General features: G+C 36.2%; 1 protein-coding gene across 1 annotated transcript in view; it reads right to left on the bottom strand.

The window, feature by feature from the left end:
• The window catches only part of CTNND2 (catenin delta 2), a gene marked incomplete at both ends in the record, with an annotated part of 525,744 nt that overhangs the window by 122,575 nt on the left and 377,714 nt on the right, over positions 1-25,455 (bottom strand). Inside the window, 2 exons of the mRNA XM_084281644.1 lie at positions 7,085-7,268; positions 22,962-23,175. Coding sequence (XP_084137770.1) covers positions 7,085-7,268; positions 22,962-23,175 — 398 coding nt within the window. The remainder of the gene's footprint in view (positions 1-7,084; positions 7,269-22,961; positions 23,176-25,455) is intronic.

The raw sequence follows: 25,455 nt of genomic DNA, 5'->3' as shown, positions 1-25,455 counted from the left end.
TTTTTCTGAATAAAAATATTACAGCAGTAATCAGAGGACACTGATCTATTGAAACTAAAATCTTCTTCTGCCCCAAATTATAAGGTTTTTATTTCAGCTACATTTCTGAATCATCACAGATTTCAGTAAGGCATAATCTCCCTCATACCCTGCATAAATTTACCTCCTAAAATTTGTGTGTAAGTGGGATGCACCCATCATTGTAGCCTCTCCAATTGGTTTGTGACTTTTTCCTAGATTGGGCCTTTCACCTTCTTGAAAAGGTGAAACATCACCCACATTATAAGGACCACATTAGATTGAATCTTTATTCATTTCCTATGACTTTTCCAGTTTTGGCTTGTGCTTTCAAGGTGAAGAATATGGCAGCGAACATTTATACATGAGTTAGTGAAAGTTTTAGGCCTTTTTAAAAATACACTTTGCATATTTCAAGTCCATGAAAGCAGCCTGTCTGCAAGTTTTTACACTGAGGTGCCTGAAGTTAGACACTTAAATTCATAGTTAACTATCAACAACATCAAAATGGCAAATGATTTTCAGAGCTGAGTCAGTGATAGTCTAGAAATACTCAAAGCCTCTAAAACATAGGCTTTTATCGAGAGCCTACTCACTGATTAAAATGCCTGCCACTAGGTAAGTGCAACTTAGAGTTTGCTCCTTTCTATCTTGTTTTAAAGGCAAGAAAAAGAAGTTCAGTCCATATTCCACGCAGTGAACTATGCTCCACTATGATACTTTGGAAAGTATTATCAAGCTTATTAAAGACAGTTTTTCAAAATTCATTGTGTACAAGTAATACGGAACCTCTAAGCTAATAAATTTAAAAGTAAGCAATACAGTCATTATTTTAACTTCTATTTTAGCATATGAATATGCTACTGAGCTTTATCCTGGAAAGAAAGACAATATGTAGAAGTCATGATCAAGGTACCTTCATTTATATTAAATGTATTTATTGAATTGGAAGTTATCAGGTAGTCATTTATACAGTATATATCAGGAATCCTTGGTCTCTTCAAAATACCAAAGAGTTGACATTAATCCTTCAGTTCCTCCACAGTCTGTTGTTAGTCTGTTACTGGGACACAGGCAAATAAATAATATAAGATTAATGAGAATTTAGGTTTTAATGAAAAGGGATTGAACTACACTGGCCCGGACATTATAGGCTCGAAAGCTAAGCTTCTCCTTAGCTTCTTGAGAAGACTTTTATCTGCACTTACTTCTAAGTCCAGGTCATAGCAAAACTCCCAAGCTGAAGAGAAATATCAGGAGAACACATCTGTTTAACAATGGATGTTTAGGAATTCTCTTGATTCAACATCCTAACAGTGACCAAATGAGGCTTAAAACACATGGTGTGCAGGTCTATGGACTGTGTAAAATACATGTTTCACTGCAATACATTTACAGAATAACTATAAATACAGAATAGAATATATATATATATACATGTGTATATATATATATATATAATATGTATGTTTATATAGAATATCTTGTAGCCAGATAATTAGCATCGAAACTGCTGATCTGATGATGCTTGGATTTTAATTACACTAGCTTTGTATTAAAAAGACAAGAACAGTGATGCTTATACCTTTCTCAAGGGTAAGAGAGGCCTCCAAGAGGCTAGGAGGAGGAAAACTCAAGGGAGTGGATTTGCAGAGCTACCTCTCTATGTAACCCTGCCTCATTATGCCTCCAGGTAGCTGTCATTTTCCCATGACTCTTCTCCAGATCTGTCTGTAGTAAAAGCCCCTCCCTCGATTAGGCTGCTAATAGCAACACACAGTCAAGAGGAGTTTTGTGCACTATAACCTAACCCTGGATTCTGACAGGTTTCTTAATAGAGCATGCACTTTCTGTTACTTGATGCTAAGACTGCAAGGTCAGCTTGAGAATAGCTCCTAGACTTTAGAAAAAGTAATGAGAGATGCTGGATGGGTTGGAAAGTCCAACATCTCTATACTCATGACAGCATACAATGATGGAAAACCTCTGCATGCCGTTGATAGGAGGAGAATCAAAAAGAAAAAAAAAAATCATCAGCAAAGGTCCTGGTCCTACTACTAGAAGCTAGCTCCATTTATATGCAACTGAAGATACTCAGACTTTGCACTGGTCAGTAAAGACAGATACACATTTTAGCTTCAACAATCAGCCCTTTTATATGCATATATATATACACATATATACATATGTGCATACAAACTATATCAGTTTAGTATCCTAATAAGTTTCATATATATATATGTTTCTTTATATATATATGTATCAGAACATATGGTAAATAATACTGTCCATGCTATTTATTTTATGCTGTTCCCACATTTTCCTTCATCAGTATGCAGCAGAATGTTGTTTTCAAAAGAGATTATAGAATTTCCTAATAATATGAATCAAGAGTCTCTGGATGCTTAGAGAAGAACAAGAGGAGAAATAAGGCTGTGGGATAAATGCAATGGCTGTAAATGTCTGGGAAACAAATCGTTCATCTGCAAAACAGATAAAAAGAGTTGCTTTCGGGCTACACAGTTAACACAAATTGTTGTAAAAAGGTAATTTGTTCCTTCTAAAAGTTGACCTGTCTAGAAAATACTACTAAGTCTGTTACATTCAATACATATTTTAAAAGCAGTTTATCCCTTTGCTTTTCTACTCTGAGAACTTGCTACCTTTTTTTTTTTCATTTGAAAGAGATAATTCTACATATTTTCTGAAAGATTTGAAAAGTATGAAAATATGAAGTAGTAAAATTTGAAAAGTATGGGGCTTTATGAAGAAAAACTACTGGAGTTATTCTCCTATAGAATTTCAAATTTACTAACATGGGGGGAGATATCTATTTTAACATATTGCTGATTTTCACATTCAGCCCAATACCTTCGATGTATGATGAAAAATTAAATAGAACATGGAAAAAAGAAAAAGTCAGCATTTTATGATTTTGAATCTTGAAATAGGATTAGAATTTTAAAGCAATACTTTCTTAAAGCTCCTTAAAATGCTCAGATTACATTCTATTGCCTTACATTTATTTCCAATTAATGAGAAAAAAACAAAACAAAACAAAACAAAACACCCCAGTATCTCCAGGCTCCAGATTGCACATCAGGATGAAGACTCTTGAAAAGATATTCTCTGAGATTTTTTCAGATGGTCTTTGCACAGGGATCTACTAATAAGTAAACTTGACATGTCAGGTTAAAACAGTATTGTACAATGTGTCTCCTGTTATTAGTAAATTTCAGATTAGGAATTATAAAACCTCCTATAAACAACGGGGACTCAAAATTCATTTTTCACTTGATTTTCTGTAGAACAAATAAATGACTCAGAAACGACAAAACAAAGATATAGTATTTCACAAACACAAATAAATGAGTCATAGCTGAAACCTGAAAAGGAAAAAGAAGTCAGGCTTTCACAGAGCTTAATGAGGTAAGGTACTAGTATCTCAGTGGGGTGGCAAGTAAATTGGGTGATTACTCTAATACATGTCACATTGAGGCCTGGCAGTTTTGGAAAGATGAATATTAAGAATAAGTTCACAAGAGATAGGTATAAGATGGTATTTAGAGCTTTGAATTATCTAAACAATTTCAAAATATTTGACGTGAAATTAACTATCACAATATTGTATTAAAGCTATTCTTTTATCAAATCATGAAAGTATGCAAGAGTGCAGTTTGTAAATAACCTCTTTCAGGGAAGAAGAAAATAACATTAAAAAAGGTCTGATTTTGCTGCTGTCTTCATATGATTTCATACTGATTTCAGCTGGATCACTGTGCGACAGGAGTGTTCCTACATAGTATTTTTAAAAACATATTAAAAACTTGCTTTAAAATGATAATGAATAATCAGGTAAGAGTACTAAAATTGTAGATAATAAGCTACTCTGTAATTGAAAAAGCTAAGAATATATCTCAACAAGAAATTGAGAAACGGGAAAATCAGTAGAAAGAATAACTCATCTAATATAGCAAAAAATAAAAATAAGAAATACACGAATCAAAGACCTTTCTTCTATATTGTAAGCACTGTGAACTGTTTATTGGCATTGCATATAGGAAGGTTTGTATTATAGCACCTCTGAATTGTTATTTTAAGCTTTCAAAAGTGAATGCATCAGAAAATCAAATGCACAGATTAAACAAAATGAGTCCTGGCATATTTGGTAGCATTAAAACTTATAAAATACATCCTGATGTCTCTAAAGTCTGTCAGCATTAGAGATTTAGGAACATTTGACAAATAGTTTGAAGATCATTCTACTATGATATACTGAGCACCACCACTGAAAATCCTGATGCAACTGCTATTAACCAACATCCCTTCACAGACCAGCTCAAACAAAAAGAGAAAAAAAAAATGGTGGAGGACAACCAAATGAGAGTCTTAGAACAAACCCTCCCATGGAAAACAGCGATGAACTTTACCACGTACACACCACGATGTTTCAGCCAGCAACCCCATTACATCTTCTTGCCTTACACTATTTCCCCATCCAGTGGTATCTTGAAATGGAAATCTGAAGCTTGTATCCAGTCATCAGTGGCAAGTGTGAAAGCTTGTTGGGGGTGGCATGTATTTAAGGAATGTTAATTAGCATACTAGCAGCACAGAGTATGCACTACACTCACCAGCTCCTGTAAAACACTGAGCTTTCTCATCTTTTCTTTCTGACATTCACCGTTTCCTCCAGATAATGACCCCATTACCTTAGATGAATACAACACAGAAGTCCAGGCACCCTCTCAGAGGTCAACTAATACTTTTGTCCCTTGCACAGCCTCAAGTTTTACATTCTATTCAGAGAAAAAGATTTTCAACAGCAACTGAGGAAAGGTAAACAAGAAAGTTCTTGCTAGTGTGAAGCAAAAGCAAATTCAACTGTCTCCAAATGTTCTGGCTTTGCCAAAGAGCATCCACACAGACTAAGTGGGATGAAATTATCTAAAGAAGATGGATGAAGGCCAAATAAATATCCGAAGCAGATACAGAGGGGAGAAAGATGCATCTAAGAAATAAGGAGGGTTTGAGATAAGAAAGGTATTAAAAAGCCTGGTTTTAGAAGGAAAGAAGACCAGCCAGCTCAGGACAGGCATTTGAATTATTGCAGCTATCTGGGAAGGATTCAGGAGGTATAATATGCACAGTCTTTTGCAGGCAGATATGAGCTTATTTCGCACGAGATGACCAGAAGCCATTCTGCTATGACAGCATACCATCAAGCACTTGGTAGTAAGCCTTGCTGCAAAGCAGTGTAAATATACTGTGTCAGGCAAACATACCATTCTCGTGTGGCCACAAGTCCTCAGGCTGACCCAGAGTGCAGGCTACAGTAAGCTCACATCAGTTTGCAAATGGGCGTGCACATACACTCACAAAAAGAAAAGAAAGAAAGAAAGAAAGATTTCAAGACCAATGTGCAATGAATCCAACAACTACCAGGTGGGAAGAACTGAGGTTTGCAGGAACAAGGATGGGAGAAGCAGTTGGGAAAAGTTAACAGGAAGACAGATCGTGGCGTCGGGAGACCAACACTGAACATGCATGTTTAGGGAGGGGGCACAGTGAAGGCCCAAATTTATAAAGGACATTTCTTACAGAGGCAGCTTGTTAACTGAGACAGATTAAACATCAGAAGTGTGAAAAGTATTACATGGGACTAGTCCTTATGGAATGACTTCTGCCACAGTGATATGAGCAACCTTTTTTTTCTAGGGACTTGAATGTTTTGTATAGAATTATACTCTTTTCGAACAAAACTCTTTTCAAAACTCTTCAAAATTAATACAACTCAGATACAAATACCTAGCTACAAACACACAACCTGTTATAGCTGATATATGCATATACATACCTGTATTTAAGTCAAATAAAAGTATATTTTCAATAAATTATTACCCTCTGTATTTCATTATCTTCTGATTACATATAAACAATCAATAGTAATAGTTATTAGTTTTTCCCTTAAACTTTTCATATTTCATTTCTGAAAGGAAGATAGTTCATTTGATGAAAAGCACAAGGAGAAAAAGGTGCTTGACATACTTACATAATAAAACACTGATATTTTATTTGCCTCCAAATCAAATAAAGTTTTTTTGATTAACCTTTATCTGATGGGTTTCTGATTTATATGCAACATACAACACATATTGTATCATTGATAAATACTACTCACCTAACAAATTTCCTGTGATGTATATAAAAATATTAACTAATTAATCTTCATAACATGTCTCTGAGATAGATTACAGAATCTCTATTATACATGTAGAAAAAAAAGAAAAACACAACACTTAGAGAACTTGTCTCATAAGTTAAAGCATATAAATGCACTAATATGGATTGGAATTCAGAAATTCCTATGAGTCAATCCTTTTGTAAGGTTTTGTCACAACTGAAACTCTTCTTATTCATCCTATTTTCAGTCTCTACAGTGACTTTTAGGAATAGATAGGTCACGTTGCATATGTTTATGTAAGTGTAATTTGGTGTTGCATATACGCATTTGGTATATAAATATAAATACATACCATATTTTCTAAGGATCTATTTAGGTATGTTGGTTGCACGATGTTAAACTGGTTCGTCTCTTATTCCACTCCAACTTTCATCTTCACAGAGCAGAAAAAATGTACTTGATGTATTTGTCAGAACTTTACCAATGGCACTGGGAACTTTTAAGGCATGTTACTTTTTTTAAGCATCTTAATTACTTTTTGTTTTAATTAAATTGGATGTAATTGTGACAACATACTGGCTTCACTTAAGCAACTGGGGGAATAGGAAAAATCTACAAAGAAAAAAACATCTGTAATATACAAACTTTGATGAGAAGATTGGTCAAAGCCATTAAGAAAAGAAAAATGGCAAATTTCTAGAGATTGTTTTAGAATGGCCTGAAGCTTGTATTCTAATTAATTTCAGACTTGAAGTTTACTGCACTGAAAGTCATCTTCATTGCTGATGGAAAAATTATGTATTTTACAGGTGCCTAAGAATGGGAAACAATTCAAGATAAAGCAGTATGATTCAGGCAAAGCAAGTGTTTTGCTGTACTCACCTTAGGCACCCAGTGGCATTGCGCAGCACCTGTGATGAATGAAGTTGTATTTTATGATCATCCTGGAGCGGAGAGTTTTCCCATCCAGAGTGAGGGATGATCACTGCATTGGTCAACACTGCAAGGGCATCCTGGATGATTGGCATTTTCAGTGCATCACAGGAGGATAGATTCCAGAGAACTCCTGAAAAAAAAAAACAAAAAACAAACAAACAAAAAAACAAATGACTAATAATTAACACATTTAAAAAAAAAAAAAGATTTAATAGTTTTAGATTCAAAAACAAATAGCAAAACCAAACCACATTATTGGTGCTCATAATGAAGCTGTTCTTGTCAAAAGAAAAAAAAAAAATCTGCATCGTAAATGGGGTTGAATGATACCTGAACACTTTCACGATAGGAATACAGCCTTGAATACACAAATTGTCACAGAACCACTGGAAATTTCTCAGAGCTAGGCCTCAGCTCATTCTTACTTTCCTTCCCATGGAAACAGTAGCCTGGCTTGACAGCTAGCCTTGAGGGACAAATTTCAGTTTTGCCTGTATCACTTTCATGTCTTGAACCAACAATGCAAAATATTATAATCACCATACATACATAATCACCAAGGTTGCAAATATGAACATTAAATTACACTATGAAAAAGCAAAGGGAGTGATGGTGGGTGGAAACTGCTAAAGACCTGAGAACGTGGGCTCAAACATTTATAAATATAAGCAGCAAGAACACTACTTGCTCCAGGCTTTCTTTAGCATTCTCTGTGTTGAAGGAGAAGTATAATTAACAGGAATCAACCTACTTTTTTTGGTTTCCCTTTAAAATTAATTACTTCTGCAGGAAGACTGTTTCAGTTATACAACTTCATGTTTTAATTATTTTATACAGAACTGTATATAAAGGCAGTTTTGCATTTTAATAAAAAATTTTGCTTAGCATACCAATAAAAATCCAACTTAAAATCATCTGTATATGGTAAACAGACCGAAACTGTTAGATTTTAGCTAGATAAAACAAAAAAAACCCCACAAACAACAGAAATAAGAATACTGCTCTTTTTTTTTTTTTTTCCGCTCGTTACTTTAAAAGGAAAAGAATCTTTGTTTGATTTCTGTTATGAATGCCTTTATGAAAAGAAATACAGTATTAAAAGGAATAAAAGCATTCAGAATGATATTGAGATTCACTTATCTATAACCTGTTCTTGGTAAGCTTCATTGGCACATCTACTGTTCCTGAAATACCTAGTATTTGTTTGTTTGTTTTTTTTATTTTTTTTTTTTTATTTTACATTTATCTAGATAGGTGTAAATGGTATGCAAATCCTTCCCTCTCCAAGGTCTGATTTAATACTTATGCAAGGCAATGTGTTCCTTCTTTGTGAAGAAGTCCTGTTTCAGATCTGAAGCAGAGAAGAGTTCTTTGATGGTAACAAAACAGCACTTTGGGCTTCAAGAACTAGTCATAAACTGGAGAAGCAGAAAAAAAAATATACAGAAGAATCAAAAATAAGAGCTCTTTCTAGCAAAATGCTTAAGAATGTTTATGTACGTACTATCTGTTACTCACAGAATCACACAGAATCACAGAATTTTCTAGGTTGGAAGAGACCTCAAGATCATCTAGGTTCTTACTAATCAGAAGTAAACTCACGTAAACTTAATCTTTATTCCCATGTTTTCTACTTTAAATACTCTTGATACTGCACACAAGAGCTTTTGCTCAATAAATTTCCATAGGAACTGGCCAGCTCCAAATAAAAACCTACTCGTTCATTCAAGAGCCAGAAAATAGGGTCTGATTTCACTAACTGGAAATAAAACCTTCACAGTAACAGAATGAAGGGATCACCGGACTTGATTCAGCTGTTCTGTGCTCTCCTAAATGATTACAACATAAGGTAGAGTTAAACAAAACAGCACTGCCTGGTAAGCCTGACAGTCTTCAAAGTTGTTGAACCTCACACACAGTTTAAAACTATAAGATAATCTTCTGTGCTGCAACAATGCCTTTTACCTAATTTTAAGTTTTTGAATGCTACCAACTACATTAATGATGAAACAATTTAATTCTGACAAGTTATATTTTATTTTCTCAGCTGGTGGACTCTGCTGCTTGCTGAGGTTGGCATTTTAAGTGCCTCCTTGTACCCTTCCTTAATTAAAGGCTTTACAGTTATAAAGGGAATTGGGAATTCATTTCCCATTACTTTTGCTCAGAAGAACCTGGAGTTGATTTATGTGGAGACAAAGAAGATAATCCCTTCCCCAGACTTTCCAAGAGGCAGGAAGAAAACATGAACATCTTTTACCTGAGGCATCTCCCAATGTGGACCTATCTCTGGTCCATATGACTGAACACAGCCCATATGCATTACATTCCCTTTTAAGACTACAGTAAGAAGTTAATCATAGAGATCATTTGCCACTTTGCTCTGACTAAAAGCCCTGACTAAATTGGCTTTCCAAGCACAATAAGCAAGTCTGAAATAGCACTCAAGGTGCCTTGACTGCCCCCTAAATATTTGTATGCTATCAGCTGCTCATAGGAGGAGAAGGGACTGAACTCGGAGTATCAACGACTCACCGAGAATAGTGGAACCTACCCTGCTGAATATGGATTGGAAGAGTTGTTAATCCAACCTAATCATTTAACTCAATATAGCTTACCATCTGTAGAATGACTTTTGTGAGGGGAGAGGAAATAAGGAACTGGTCAGATCAATGCTGAACATCTCTTTACTCCATCACTTGTGTTTGTCATACCTTATCTCCTCCTTGCGTTTAAGGTTGTAATACATTGAAAGGAGGTATTTTGTCTCCCTGTTTGTTTGCAAGCCACTTCAGTTTCTGCTGAATGCTGCACAGAAAGTGAAAAATAGCCACACCAGACTGATCATGTTTATTTGAAGGTTGAAGCTTTCATCCTTACATAAAAAGAATTGAAGACCACAGAAAAAGTATCTTGCAATCTCATTTTGAGTTTAAACATAAGAAACCTGTACTGAAAGCAATCCAGCTGGAAGATGGATTTGGGGTCTGCGTACCAATTACCAGTCTGCAGACATCAGATGAAGGACTCTTCAAAAGAGTCTACTGGAATGCTTGCTATGGAGATCTTGCTGTACCAAGATAAATCTTCTGGAACAGCTTATCAAAGGACGTGCATTTACTAGGTTCAACAGGTTGTTTAACACACTTGAGAGAAATACTCTTTCCTAAGAAGGCCTTTCACAGACAACAACAATCAAATTTTAAAAATTTTGAAAAACGTTGTAACCAACATTTTTAAAAGCTATTTTACAACTCGCTACAAACAGCTAAAAGGGTTTAAACTCAATTACTGGCATCAGCGGCCACTACGCAGGTTTTTTTGTTCTCTCTTTAATGTGGTAACACCAATCATGCCCTAATTCTTTTAAATTATGCATAGCTGAAGAACTTCATCTTAAGTTACAAATTAGTATAATTCTTAGTTCTTCCACTAGAACAAAATCATATGGGCTCCTATTACCAGTTTTGTTTTGTTGCCATCCTTTGCAGAAATATGTATGCCGGCAAATCAGAAATATAGCACAGAATCACAGAATGGTTTGGGTTGGAAAGGACCTTAAAGATGATTGAATTCCATATATACCTTAACTTGTATGTCCCCCTGGGATCTTTTGACTGTACAGATACAGTTCATAAGGAAAACTACACACAGATCTTAATTAGAGTGATTTAAATGTGTTGCCATTGGAAGAGGGAACTGAGAACAGAGACCCAGGGAAAGCTTTGATTTATCTTTCTCTTAGCTGAAGTCTAGATTGAAGTCAAAGTCTAGACTGAAGACAAGACCAACACTTTTAGAAATACAGTCCAGTAATATCCGATGGGATATTACTGCTGCTAAGCAGACAGTGTATATCCACTATGCCTTCAGCTTAGAAACAGCACTGCTTTCAGCATAAATCAAATTAATTTAAGCTACTGCAAAATATAGAACATCATTTAACTGAAAGGAGCAAAGCAAAATATTTTTTAAAATTTTAAGACAATTTAATGGAGCAGTCTGAACATAAAAAAACCACTGTCTTTAGATGGGGAGCTCAAACTCAACCTGACTAAAATCTTCAACAGATTTTTCAGGCAGTGTTTTACTCAGAACTGGTACTCATAAATATTGATCTATAGACACGGATATAAAAAATGACCTGATTAGACAGGTACTATCCTTATTCCACTCAAAGTTAAGAAAATAGAGATAATATAATTCCATGCAAAAATATCACCCTAGCAAGAGACTATGTGCAAAATCAGGAAAATCTAAACACTTATTCCATGTATGCTCTAATGCCACCTCAAATTATGACTTTTATATGTATAAAAAGCCCATACAACAACTTAGACTACTTATATGGAAACCAAGAAACTGGAAAAGTCAGCTTTTACCAAAACTATTGTCCGTCCCACACTGCCACTACAGATTTTATTTCTGACTGCTGTAGGAGAAGTATGTCACCAAATCATTACAAGGACTGTAAGTACACAAGTATTATTGGGAAAAAAAAGACCTTTGATTTTTCTCTATTTGGTATGTTTAAGGCAGCCTTAAACTTATACTTAAGACTTGGCTTATTGAATATTCTTTGTGAAAAATAAAAATCTAAGTCTTCCAACTCATCCAGGCTTTTCTTTCCATCTTAGTTTAATAGTTTGGTCATGGTCTGACGCAGGGTCTGATTTGGTAGAGTTGAGACCCTGCCTGCCTCACAGTGAGTACAGCTTTGGCAGGCTGTTTGTTTATAAGCTGAAGGCGTGCTGGTACTTCAGGGAGTTACGCATATAACAAACCAGATTGAAATCTGAGAGCTAAATACCCTGCTGAGAAGCTAAGCGCAAGGGATCTTTTGCTGGTGCCCTTAGGAAAAGCATCTTCTACCCCAAGCTCTCAAGTGCTAGAAAAGTCACTTACTGGCTCTTATGCAGCTTTGATGCTCAAGAGCCCCTTGTAATTGTAATGTTGCTCAGCAGAGCTGATCAGCTCCATGGCAGCAGGGTGTGGGCTCTGTATGCATTACATCAGTTCTGTTGAGTTCAGGGCAGAGAAGAAATCATTTATCCTACTGAGAAATGCATATCTCTTTAAATGCAACTGGTGTTTAAGAAGCACAGGAGCCACCCTACACTTCAGGAAAACTTAACTGATGTACGTAAAAGATGTCAAACATTGACCACTGCATCATTTCTTTATGCTAAGTGCAAGAATACTACACAGCTAGCTCAACCATCAGGAATTGATAAGTAACAGACTTTTGACGGGTGAAAAAAAAACAACATAAATGGCCACTTGAACTCTGTCACCTGAATAATTCAGAGCTCGTAACATAGCTCCTTACAAGAGCACTTCATAATAAATAAATAAATGAATAATCAAAATTGGCATGACAGAGAAGGAAGCTTCACCAATTTTCTTGAAATAGTATTTTAACTGGTTAATTTATGACTACCTTATGAGGACCTTCATGTAATTCAGTACATGCATGTAAATGCACAAAGGTGGTTTTCTATGTACCTGTGCATCAGATGGCCCATGAAAAGTGCAAATTGAGAAAGAATGGGTTTCAGCGAAAGTCATAAGCAGTCACAAGTCCATGGAACAGAAAGTGAAGCTGCAGGCAGTTCAGTTCTTTTCCTTCTGCAGCCATTCACAGCCTTACAAAGCAAAAACTTTCCTGGACAGAGTATAAAGATTTTTTTTTTTTTTTAATTTACAAACAAATACAAGCTTGATCTTAACTGAACAGTAATTATAAGCATTTACTCTGAAAAGCTCTTTTCCTCTGTCCTTCTTGATTACTGCTCTTTTCATTCCAAAATTAAATATGGGTTTCTACTAAAACCTGAAGGACTGATTTTATTATTGTTTACACACACTTTGCTGAACAAATTCTGTCCAAATGCTATTGCATTAACTGAAGAAGTCTGTATACTTGTCACAGGACTGAACTTTGACCTAGCATTACTTCTCTCTCTCTGCTGTACACTTTAAAATGACATCCAACTTTGTAAGGGAAGAATTATTGGACAACAAAGTTAGACAGGTATTAGCTTTAATGTCAGATAGCAGAGGAATTACTAGAAGAGTTGAATTTATTTACTATGGAAAGACCACTGATTCTAGCTTTTTTATTTATTTCCCTAACTGATGGAATTGAACTGGTCCCATATTACTGCCATAAAACACAGAAACCAAATCAAAAGCACTTAATTCTAAACGAGAGAAACACAGAAAAATAGACTGTGTTCAAACAAAATTTCACCCTAATGCATAATGACAATACCATTCTCAACCAAATCCCCTGTTAGAAAACAAGGAAATCAAACAAGCATACATAAATGGATGGGAAGATTTTTTTCCCAGTGTTTAAACATGTATTTTACAGAAGATTTTTTTAGAATACCCGCAATTCAAATATATGTTTTGTAACAGACACTAAGACAGAAGTGTTATACTTGAAAATGAACATCAAGTTAAAGCTCTAGGTACTAAAGTCCTTTCTCATAAGAACCATTTAGGAAGTAAGACCTATCTATAAAGTCATAGCTACACGCAAAATGGAAAGCTCAGTGTACACTTATTCAAAAAAAAACACAAGCCATATCTTAAAATTGATATACAAGATGAGACAGGATTGAAATACAGATTATTGAAGGGAAATTGGCCTAAAATAAAAAATAAACTTTGCTTGGCCACAATGAAAAAAGCAATTCCATCACAAAATAAAATGTTTCAGCTTATCCTCAATTTAGTTAACTTTTTTCCTTGTTTGTTTGTCTATCTCAAAATATTTTAAAAAGAAAATGTAAGCTTTCTGTGTTGCAAACACAAACATTTCAAACTACAGAGTCCTTTTGAACTGCAAGTGTTTTAAAACTCCATCATTCAGGCAGGGGCATCAAAATTATATGCCAAGCTGATTTTTTCCGAAGGATTACTACTTGCCGAAGAAGTTCAATGCAGCTGTTACGTCAAGCCATATGCTGCAACAGATGTCCTCTATTTATCACTCCAGATTGTCTTGTTTGATATTTCATCTTAAACTTAGATTTGACCAAATTAAAAAAAAAGTAAATACGAAAACGCTTCTTGTAGTATATTAGCAAGCAAATTATGAATTCCGTCCCTTTCATTGCCGTATGAATAACCTGAATGAGTTTCACAGAAGAAATTGCATAGAAGATGCGTCTCCCTGATTGAACAAGGAAGAGATGATTATTTCCAATTGTGCCTTGAAAGTTCGGTTTGGTTCATATTTGAGTTATTCCAATTCTAGAGAGGAAAGGCAGGCAATGAGCGACCACCTTGGGCTGTGGGCTAGGACCAGGTGTGGTAAATTCAGGACAACTGAGTAAGCATAGCAGGGAGCTGGTGGCGCAGGGCCTCAGGCTGTGCCATGGTGCAGGTCACAGCAGTGGCAGCCATGGCCATGTGGGCAGGGGCCTGCTGCCTCCCTGATGCTGACTTTGCTCCAGGAGGGCCTTGAGCTGTGGAAGCAGCCCCAAGCACACCCTGAGGCAGAGCAGTGAGGGACTTGCCCACTGTGGACGTCGCAGTGCTGTCAGCCGAGACCTCAGGAAGCCGTGGAGTCATCGTGACTCCCCCCATTTGTCTTGAAGAAGACTGACACTGTCAGCTTGAGGAAGGTTTTGTGTCACAGCTCCATCCGTGCCCACAGCGACACATGGAGTGTAACTGACACACCAGATCAGTGCCCTGGCCTGTCACTAAGAAAGCAGAGCGGAAGATTTTGGACAGCATCTGTTTAAAACCCTTTCCATATTTAATCGGTAACAGCAGGGGTGAATGAGTTCATCTGATCGTTCAGAAAAAGTTGAGAATGACTCTTCATGAAAACAACAAATCCTATCAGTGGGTTTCACCATTTTCAGGGCCAAAATAGTGACAGCTTATTGAGAAAGGGGGGACAAGCTGTTTTATAATTAGACAGCAAATTGTAATAGATTTTGTAGAAAATTATTCCACTGAAACTGTCAATATTGTTTGCATAAGTATTATTTGATCAGACAGCATCATTTCTGAGGCAAAATTACACAATTTATTAAATTACTTTTAGATTTGCCATTACAGATGAGCTACAAACGGAATGTGTTTTGAGCGGTGCTGCAATTTGTTGGTGATGCTGTAGCCCACAGGCTGGAAATCAGCTTCCCAACAACTTACAAATATGAGCAGCGCTGCCTTCTCCTTCCCTGGTGTGTGACGGCTTGTCAGGACAAGGACTTTGTGCCACAGTAACTGGTGCCCACTAATTCCTTCCCTGTATTTGTTTGGAAATCTCTCCTGCATTTCTAGAAATACAATGTTTTCTGTAGGTGACAAAAAATCCAAAATTTAAGCATCATCAGACTGTAGAATTGTACTGTAATGTACAATATCATTTCTCCATTTCACCACTTCTGCAGGCCAGGTATCTAGGCCTTTATTGGTTTTACTTCTGCATAATTGTGTTACATGCAAATTTTATTAAAATAGTAGCAGCAATTACTTTTCTGCATACAACAAATCCTTGGCTTCCCTTTCACCTCATAGTATCTTTTTAAATGTAACAGAAAGAGCCATAAAGTATAATACGTAAAGTTTCTGCTATGGGTTGAAATTCATGCTTTTACTGCAACCCAAAATTTGCAGATTTGGAGGAGTTTGGCATTTTATATGAAATTCTTACTGACTCACAGAGCTCAGGGAAGAAGGAGGTTGAAGAATATCTTGTATACAACTGTCTCAAACAATGAGAGTCAAATTATTTAGGTAACTTTGTGAACTAGAAAGGCTTCTGTGCTCAAAGAAAAGAAATATGAGTAAAACTATACTGTGTAATTCCTCATTCAGCCATTGGCTTTGATCCAACATAAACAGATATGAATTTTCAGCCCAGAAATAATTTTATTAATGTTGAAAACATATATCATTTAAAACTCCAAATCAGAGGTAAATTAGTATAAAAAGATTTAATCAACTTTTAAAATTGATTTTGCTAGGAAACTGTACTTATAATTACATCCATTTAATGAAACAGCAGGAAAGATTAGAGATAGTACCTGTCAAATCTCCCTTTTGAAGAAAATGCATTTAACTTTTAAACATAAAAGCAAATTTAAGTGGCTAAGCAAGTAGATTTGAAAACTGTGATTTTTTTCCTAAACCTAATATTAAAAAAAAATAATAAATTTAAAAGTACCCTTAAGAAAACTTTAGAAGTTTTTTTGATTTCATTTTTCTCTTCCACAATCTTTGCAGTTGTTGAGTTTAAGAAAGGTAAACAGAGTTTGTAAGTCACCTGCTTCTGTGCTTGGTAAGTTCTTCTAAGAACTTCTTTAAAGTTATTACAGGGAATTTGCATATCTGCAGAGGAGAAGCTAAACAAGACATGAATTAATGCCTTTTATTGCCCAAATCAAAACAAATGCTTCTGAAAGTTGTGTTTTATGCTAGCGGTTATCTATTTCCACACATCCCCTTTCTAATTTCCATGATTGACAGGACAATGTGATTGGATGTTGGAGGTGCAGAAGCAGCTAATTCACAGAGCTGCATCTTAAAAGGCATTTGTAAACTTTCTTCATTGATTCCATTTTCTTTAACTACATAGAGTTACGTGCCCAAAATTATTTTCGGCAGTCTTATTAACTTAGCTAGGCATATAGTGAACCAAATTTATGTCAACCTTCTAGCAATGGTATTATCATGGTTATACCAGCACGACAATTTAAGCACATGCATGACTTTTCAAATTGTCTGTTTGTGATAACCAGCATACATATGTGAACCTAAAACATATTATATCTTCATGATCTGATTTTCAGTTACTGTAAAGCTGAAAGCTTCTGTTTGGTTCTGAAAGCTACCTTATACATATATACCTTCCTACTTAACTTTTTACATTAAACATGAAGAGATGATAATTATTTAGACCTCTCACTGGCCAGGCTTCCTTATACTTTCATTGCTTCACTACAACATTTAAATATAATTAATAAATGGGACACTTAATACATTAGACACTGTTAGAGCACATCTAGTGTAAACCTGAACAACAACAAAAAAGGAAATAATAGATTTTTAGAAATATATCAAGGAGATATATTAGGTTAGATGTTAGGAAGAACTTCTTTACTGAAAGGGTTGTTGGGCATTGGAACAGGCTGCCCAGGGAAGTGGTGGAGTCACCATCCCTGGAAGTCTTTAAAAGACGTTTAGATGTAGAGCTTAGGGATATGGTTTAGTGGGGACTGCTAGCGTTAGGTCAGAGGTTGGACTCGATGATCTTGAGGTCTCTTCCAACCTAGAAATTCTGTGATTCTGTGATTCTGTGAGAAATATTATAACAACACAACTAATAGAAGGGTTTGGTTTTTCTTTACTCAAGTCAGTGGGAATATCTCCTGGGAGTGAAAAAGAACACCTTTTATTCATCTTGAGATCAAATCTCCCAGGTACAACAGGACTACAAATAGTTGCCACCTCTAAGTGAAAGTTTACATCACAATAATATGTCACATCTGTGTTTACACACTCCAGTAACTGAGCTAATGTCAAGGGAACTTTTTCAGAGAATTATTAAATTGATAAACTCCTTCAAGATCCTAAGTACTAAATACTCAGTCCTTTGCCATAATATTGTTAAATATTATTTACCATATATGAAATCAAAAGCCTAATATGTCAAAAAGTCTGATTAGAAAATAACATCACAGATAAGAAACAGCCACTATTGTGTTACTTTGACTTTGGGAACTGCTAACAGAAGAATTGACATTGTACAATTAAGTTGAAAATGCCAAAGAATAGTCCACAATTGCCTAAAAGATGAAAATAAAAATCACGATAAAGCTTCCACTGAGATAAGCCAAAGGGTCAATTTAAACAGAATATTCCCTTAAACTTGCTTTACACATCACTGCAGGCACTAACTTGCTATTGCACTGATTAGCACAGACACATACAAACCTCAAAGAGACCTTGCAGAGTTTCCTGACCAACCTGCTGATAATTTATGCACCTATTAATAAGCAGTATGCAATCACAAAGAAGTTTAAACTGCAGTGGTTACCTCAAACCAGGTAGTTACAAGCAGGATAACATATAATAGCTTTCAGTAACACTGACAGAGTATCAGTAAGTTTATAAACACCTCATTTGAAACATCTGGCAAATGCTAAAAATGCAACATACAGCATAAAACAACTACATAATAATGTTGCGTAATATGGGGTGACAAACCAAGCCAAAAAGCAAATTGTCCAGAGCTGAAATTAGAGACGACATAAACACATAATAGAAACCAAAACCCATGAAGTAGATGAAAATTTTTCATGTCCAACCCTACTATATGCCAACACTTGGGGAACTAGTAATTCTTTGAAAGAAATATAATGTACAAAAGTTTTTATATATTTATTTTTGGCAGGAACAGAATGTATGTTTTTCAATTCAATGAATATAAATGTGAATGAAATATACTGGGACTACATGTGTCTTTCTATACAGTATGTATTTATAGTGTTACATAGTTCGTGCTTATTTAATTTTGAGGGGTGAAATTATGATTTTCATATTTTTTTAATTTTCATTAGACAATAGTTAAATCTCTGACACCTTAACGTCAACCAAATAAGCGGCAGGCTGGCTGCCAGTACAAGTAAGAAATAATTTCCCCTATCATTATTTATAGCTTTATTTCTTTATCATCATGTGCTTTCTAAAAGTGGATCATCCACTTTTATCTTTCAATCAAATATGGTATATACTGTTCAAAAACTTTTGATATAGCCATAGAGGAGTCCTGTTTAAAAGGAGCTATTTCTAATTTAGCTAGCTTAATGTTCATGAAGCAGAAACAGCTCTTCCACTGGTGATGGATTTTTGTTTGTCAGAATTAAGAGAATAGGAGTTCACATCATTGCATCTGAAATAGCTAACCAGTTACCAGATTCCTGCATTATTATTGCTACCACATCTTACTTTTTTATTTTATTTTATTTTTATTTTCTGTTTTATTCTTTTATTTTTTTAATTTTTTTCCCTAATAGTAAACCAAATAGGAAGAATGCTAAAATAGAATTTTATGAAAGTGTTCATAATTAACATTAACTCAGGAAAGAAAAGCTTAGTCACAATCAGCTACGCATTGTCGTTATTAAGAAGTGATAACATTTTTCTACCATCTGCAGAATCTGTGCTAATTTTGTACTGTGTTCTTGTCTATTTATATTTATTAGGAAAGTGTTAACATACAATTACTTAAAAATAAAAGGCTTTTATTTTTTCCCATGAACAGGAGATATTGTGGAATATAGAAGCACAGGGCTTGGGTGAAAAAACAGCTAAATTAAGCGTGATGCATTCAGATTACATAGATTTTCATTTACAGATGTACTCAAAACAAGGCATTGCAATTCAGATTCTCCTTGAGTCTCTGGAGATTGACAGAGGTTGCAGATTCCTCACTGCAGGCCCTTATGAAAACCCTGTTTTTATCAGTGTATTTCACTTCCTCATAGCATTTCCATTTTTTTTTTTTGTTATACCTCAGTTACTTTACCCAGGTTCTTCTAGTAAAAAAACAGTTGCTATGGAAGCGTTTCTCAAAGAGGAACCTTTCAGTATTTCAAGAAGTACTGGATGGGTATTAACACCATTTAATTTCATCACAGTTGGGCAGCCCAGTTCTCTCAAACCTTTGAGCTGGGAGCCTGTACTGAAACCATTTGCTCCGTGTAATTAAAGTCTTGAAAACGTATCACTGCAATAAGGTTCAGTTTGCCAAATTCAAAAATTTGAGCTTAGTAAAGTTTTTCAATATTTGTCCAAGCCCTCTGCTACCAAGGAGAACAATGAGATAAATGAAGAAGTGAAAAGTGTTGGGGGGGGATTATGGCAGAAAGAAATTTCTGAAAAAAAATATGGGAGAAGCCATACATGGTGCTAAGGGCAATGTTGAAAAGCAAGGAGCTACTAGGATAGAAAGCTGGTTTGCAGGTTTAAGTACCCTTGCAAAACCAGTCTTGAGATAGCTGGAAATTGAAATTCTAAGCTCCTTGGGGAGAAGCAACAAGAAGCAAGAAAATGTACATGTTTGAGGGAAGAACTAATATCATAACTTTCACCTTGGTGGGCATGTGCTTCATGGTACTTGAAGCAGGCAGTGAATGCTTCGCTACTGTTCAGATAAATTGAGCTGCTAGAAACATTTCCTGCCCATATTTCTTCCCTCGCTGCTAAGTGCCTACTCAAAGTGATTCACACCTTCATCTTGCCAGATTTCTGGACAGGTCATTTAGACCTGATAGGCTCAGCTCCCCATCTGCAAAACTGAGATAATGATACTTCTCCACCCAAGAGAAACACTCCGAGGACAGATGCATGAGGAATACTTAGAGGCTGTGCTGGCAGAGTCCATATGACATCTTAAGACAGGAACTTTGTGCCCTCTCCAGAACTAACAAACGAGAACAGCTTTATGTAGACAGGATGCACAATGAACGTGGGATTGAAAGGCTCAAGGTATTATGTTTACTTCTAAAATACCCATTTGCTATTATTTTCCCAGTACTTCCTTCAGGCTATGGTGGCACTACTGAAATAATTATCTTCCTGCCACCTCAAATCAAGAAAGCTGACAGGAAGCAGGAGAAATTTTTGTTTTCCCTCATGCCCACCACCAAGTTAAATATTTTTTATTACTGAGGCAGCTGCTGCAGGAGTTATCCTTCCTTCCTCAGAAAAGACAGAGGGAAGGAATCTAACTGGGGCAGCTGTCACACGGTAACACTTCACAAAAAAGCAAAGGAGAACTGATTATGATGCACAGTTCCAGCCTGTTTTCTAAGAGACGGAGGATGAGAGGTACAGTTATGAGCACGGCTTTGGAAAGGAGCTTTGCAGAACACCACCACTATCAGGATTTCATTTTCAAAGCCAGTGCTACTGATTTGCATTCTGAAAGGCACAGACGCAGCCAGGGGAAACGGTGGCCTTCTGGGATGTACTGACTAATTAAAACAAAACAAACAAATAAAAACAAAACAAAAGCTGGCCCAGGAATGAAATCCTGAGCTATCAACAACTCTCATTCCATTCCTCACAGTCACCTCTCTCTGCGTGCCTTCCATGGACGTCCAGCTCTCCTGATGCTTACTGTCCCCGTTAGCTGCATCTAACCACACAGGCTGGCTCCTACCACTGACGGTCGGCACCTAAACTTCTCAGCAGTAACAGCTTAAGGGCACGCAGCACACACATCCTTTCTGTGGGAATTCAGAAAAATTTAACACCATACTGTGCAATGGAAGGAATGTAAACTGTAGCTTATTATCTTTTCTTTGAATGACCCGATGACATTATGTATTCTGTCTACAGACAACATGGAAGCTGCTACTGAAACTGCTGAAGTGTACTGCTGATGTTCATTAGCAGTTTGCCACTTATTTCTCAGAGTAAAAGAACAGAATGTTCCCTAGAGCCGGGGCATAGACAACATAACCAAGAGACAAACAAGTATGTTGAATCTGAAGCAGTGGTTACACTTTATTAGATCTGTCAGTAATTCTGTCACTCTGCAGGAGGCACCATCAGAGCTTGTGCAACCCAGCATCTCTGCACCATTAATCCTGCCTAACGAGTACAAGGTGATAGGTGTTGTAACCAAGAAACAAAATCAAATATAAAAATCTACATTTAATAAGCACCGTGGAGTTTATTCAGACACCCTCAAGGACGGAATCGGGAGCCAACCGAAGGATGGAAATCTTATCAATTGTGTCCTAAATGAGGCCTGACCCACCAGGTTAAATAATTTCTGCAGAAGCACAGGTGATGCTGTGTACTCTGACACTTCTATGACAGAAATGAGAACTTTTTTCACATACTGTAGTAGGAAAATCATAATGGAAATTCAGGCATTGTAAAATGGGATGATGAAAAGATGTTAAGATTTTTTATTTGTAGCATTAATTACCACATTGAAATTAGCAATCAAATAGAATGAAATCAGAAATTGAAAAAAATCAAAAAAGCCATCCATCTTCTCTTTAGCATATTAAATAGGATAGTTTAAGGGGAAGGAATCTCCAAATGTTCCAGATTGGTACTGTTTGAAAGCATTTCTGTATTTCTGTAAAAAACAAACCTGAATTTCATAAGGGAAAAAGCTTGAACAACCTTAAAAATACTGGATTTTACTCTAGTGAGCAAAAAAATTTACCACTACCTGAACATCCTACATCTAACATACATCACATAGCATGATATCAAATTTCAGAAAAAAAAAAAAAAAAAAAAAAAAAAAGCTTCAGAAGAGGATGCTGTCTATCTCTCCAGCATGCTTTTCCACTTTCCTTTCGAAGCCTCAAGAAAATTTGAAAGCAACAACAACAAAACCATCCTTCTCACTACATGAAATACAAAAGAAATCATTAACAGTGTCTAAGAAAATTCAGTAAATTCTGACTTCTTAATGGGCAGCCCTACACTAGACTGGATGGAGAACAGAGCGCAGCTGATGGTAGGATTCTGCCCTACAATTCCACATCTGTACACGGAGCATTTCCTGCAAGAGCATTCATGGCTGAGAGTAAAATCATCAGGAACTGTAACAGGAAACCATGCCTGCCCCAGAGAACAGACTACATAATATCGAATAAAGCTATTCATACATTACACACATCCAGGAGTCTTTGAAGTGTTTTATTACAGCAAGGAAGATGGTAATGAAACAAGAAGTTACTGATGAAGCTACTGACACACACCATAGACCTGTGCTTGTAAGGCCTGCATAGAGTTTGAACAAAAAATATCAAAAGATGCAAACCTGTGACCAGTTCTCTGATTTCCAAATCTGTAGTCTTGCGGAGTAACCGTACTAATGCTGGGATACCACCACAGTTTTTCAGAGCAATTTTGTTGTCATCATTTGCCTTCCCATATACCAAGTTTCTCAAAGCTCCACAGGCACTACGGTGGACTTCTGTCATCCGATGGTCCAATAGGTCCACCAGTAATTGTATTCCGCCTTGTCTTCTTATCTGAAACAGGCCAAAGTGATAACCATAACATTAGGGAATAAAGACCAGCATTACATATGTTACCCCCATTTACTTAAGGTGTGGTTTATGCAAGCTATGCTCCAGTAAAGGTATGATGGCAGCCTTGCAAAGCTGCTCTGTTACACCCATTTGAATCCTAGTATCATTTTTTCAGAGGCAATTTAACCATACAATGACAAATTTAAACCTCTGAAAAAAACAGCCGAAAGTGTTGCTTCAGCAAGATTTCTCATGATCCAGCCAGGTTTGCCTTGGAAAGGGTTCCTCTTGTGCTGGAGCAACATCATCTGCTTCAGAGTGCAACACGTCACAAGTTAAAGATAATACGCACTGTAGGAAAAGACCACAAGACTACTGCAAATTAAAAACAAACAAACAAAAAATCTCAATTCAATAACGTTATTAGGAGTCCCTCCTTTTGCATTTCATTAGTTGGAATGTGTGCAGCTACTATAGTACCTGTAAGGATATTGTACCAACAAAACTGGGAAAAAAAGTCTTACAAGTGAAGTTGAAAGTCAAAAATGAGGAAGACTGCAGAAACAGAAAGACAAGGATGATGGACAAATCATGGAAAGTTCATTTTATTAAGTTTGAGGGTTACCCTTACGTGATGTAGGAGAGAAGTTTTATTCATTCCTAAGGTGGCCTACGAAGTAAGTTTCTAATGTAATATCTCATATAAAATATCATTCTACAGGAAGAACAAAAATATTTGAAGCAGATGATCAAGGATGTCAAGAATTTCAAGAACAACTTATTACAAAATATTTTGCAGCAAATCCAGCTTGAGGGTACTCTGGTACTACCTGCTCTAAAAACAATAATCAAACCTGGATCTAGTTTTAAGAAACCAGACTGACTTGTAGCTAAGATCCAAGGAGTACTAAGTTCAAGTGAGTTAGAAAGACATCTGTCAAAAATTTTCTCACTGCGTGGGTTGTTGTTGAAAGCTCAAAGCAAGCCAGGCACTTTACCTGGCCATTTTACTACCTCTACTAATATTCTGCCTAAGACAACATAGAGGAGGCAGCTATAGAGTATTTTCAAAACTGCAGAGAAAGGTGAGACTTTTTTAGAATCAAAGTTTATGATGACAAAGTTTGGAAATTTTTGTGTAGTTGTTCTTGGCTGTGTAACTGTTCTTGGGCTTGTCTGCAAGGGTGAGGCTTGAGAGAAGGAAAAGGTTAAACAAACCACATTAAAATTTATTAGAAATTCATACTCTATCTGCTAACTTCAAAATATTGAAGTATAACTGATATATGGCATTTCATACACCTAACACAAACTTCACTGCAAATATAAATGGAAAAACGATTCAGACTTTGAGATTCCAAAATTGAGCTATACAAAGCTACCCACTGATCAAATAGAAGCTCTCTCTTCTACCAGCTTATCTGGCATATTCCTATTTCTATAATAAATAATAGAAAGACCCAGTAATAGAGCAGTTTCACACTTAAAAAGCAGATATACTGAGATGTTACCATATTAAATTGTTATAACGTGTATACGTTTACAATACAGCTTTGGGCTAATCACCAAAGCGATAGCTACTATTTAAAGATGAACTAAAACATCTTCCCTTACATAGTCACTCTATCATGTCCAGCCTTCCGAGCAGTACTCCGGTCACTTGACAGGCTGTGGCAGCCAGTGCCACACGGGGAGTGCAGTGCTGGGAACGGACATCGGTACGGTCTATCAGCTGCAGGCATAACACTGCACTGATCTATTTAGGAGCCTGTGTTTCCCCTGCTCAGAGAAATGGTGAGACCCTGCAGTTCAGAAACCAGGAAAATAGATCAAAGAGAACATGTGCTGTGGCACAGATCACACCTTTACCACTGTTAATAGTGCATTGGAATCAGTTGCTCCTGTCCAAGCCAGGCATTAATAACCACATCTATCTGGGAGGAGTTTGGATGGGGGCAGCGGGAACTGGGGTGTTGTTTGTTTCCTTCCTTTTAGAATTTACCAACATTTAATCTTTGGATTAAAATACATTTGCTTCCTTGCTTAACCAGATTTTCAAAACCAAGCAAACCACATGAAGAGCCACCTACATGACAAAATAGATGACATTTACTGAAACAGACTAGAAACAAAAATTTATGCATCAGTACTACAAAAGGTGAACCAACCACTGAGCTTCACACTTATACCTCTGAAAAGAGACAAGATCTGATGGAAGAAAAATGCCATTGAAAAAAACACAAGTTGTTCTGGTGTGATGAGTAATATCAGGAACGACAG

The sequence above is a fragment of the Netta rufina genome (genome assembly GCF_964035555.1).
Source record: "Netta rufina genome assembly, chromosome: 2".
Taxonomy (NCBI): Eukaryota; Metazoa; Chordata; class Aves; order Anseriformes; family Anatidae; genus Netta; species Netta rufina.
This window is presented reverse-complemented; position numbering and strand designations above follow the sequence as displayed.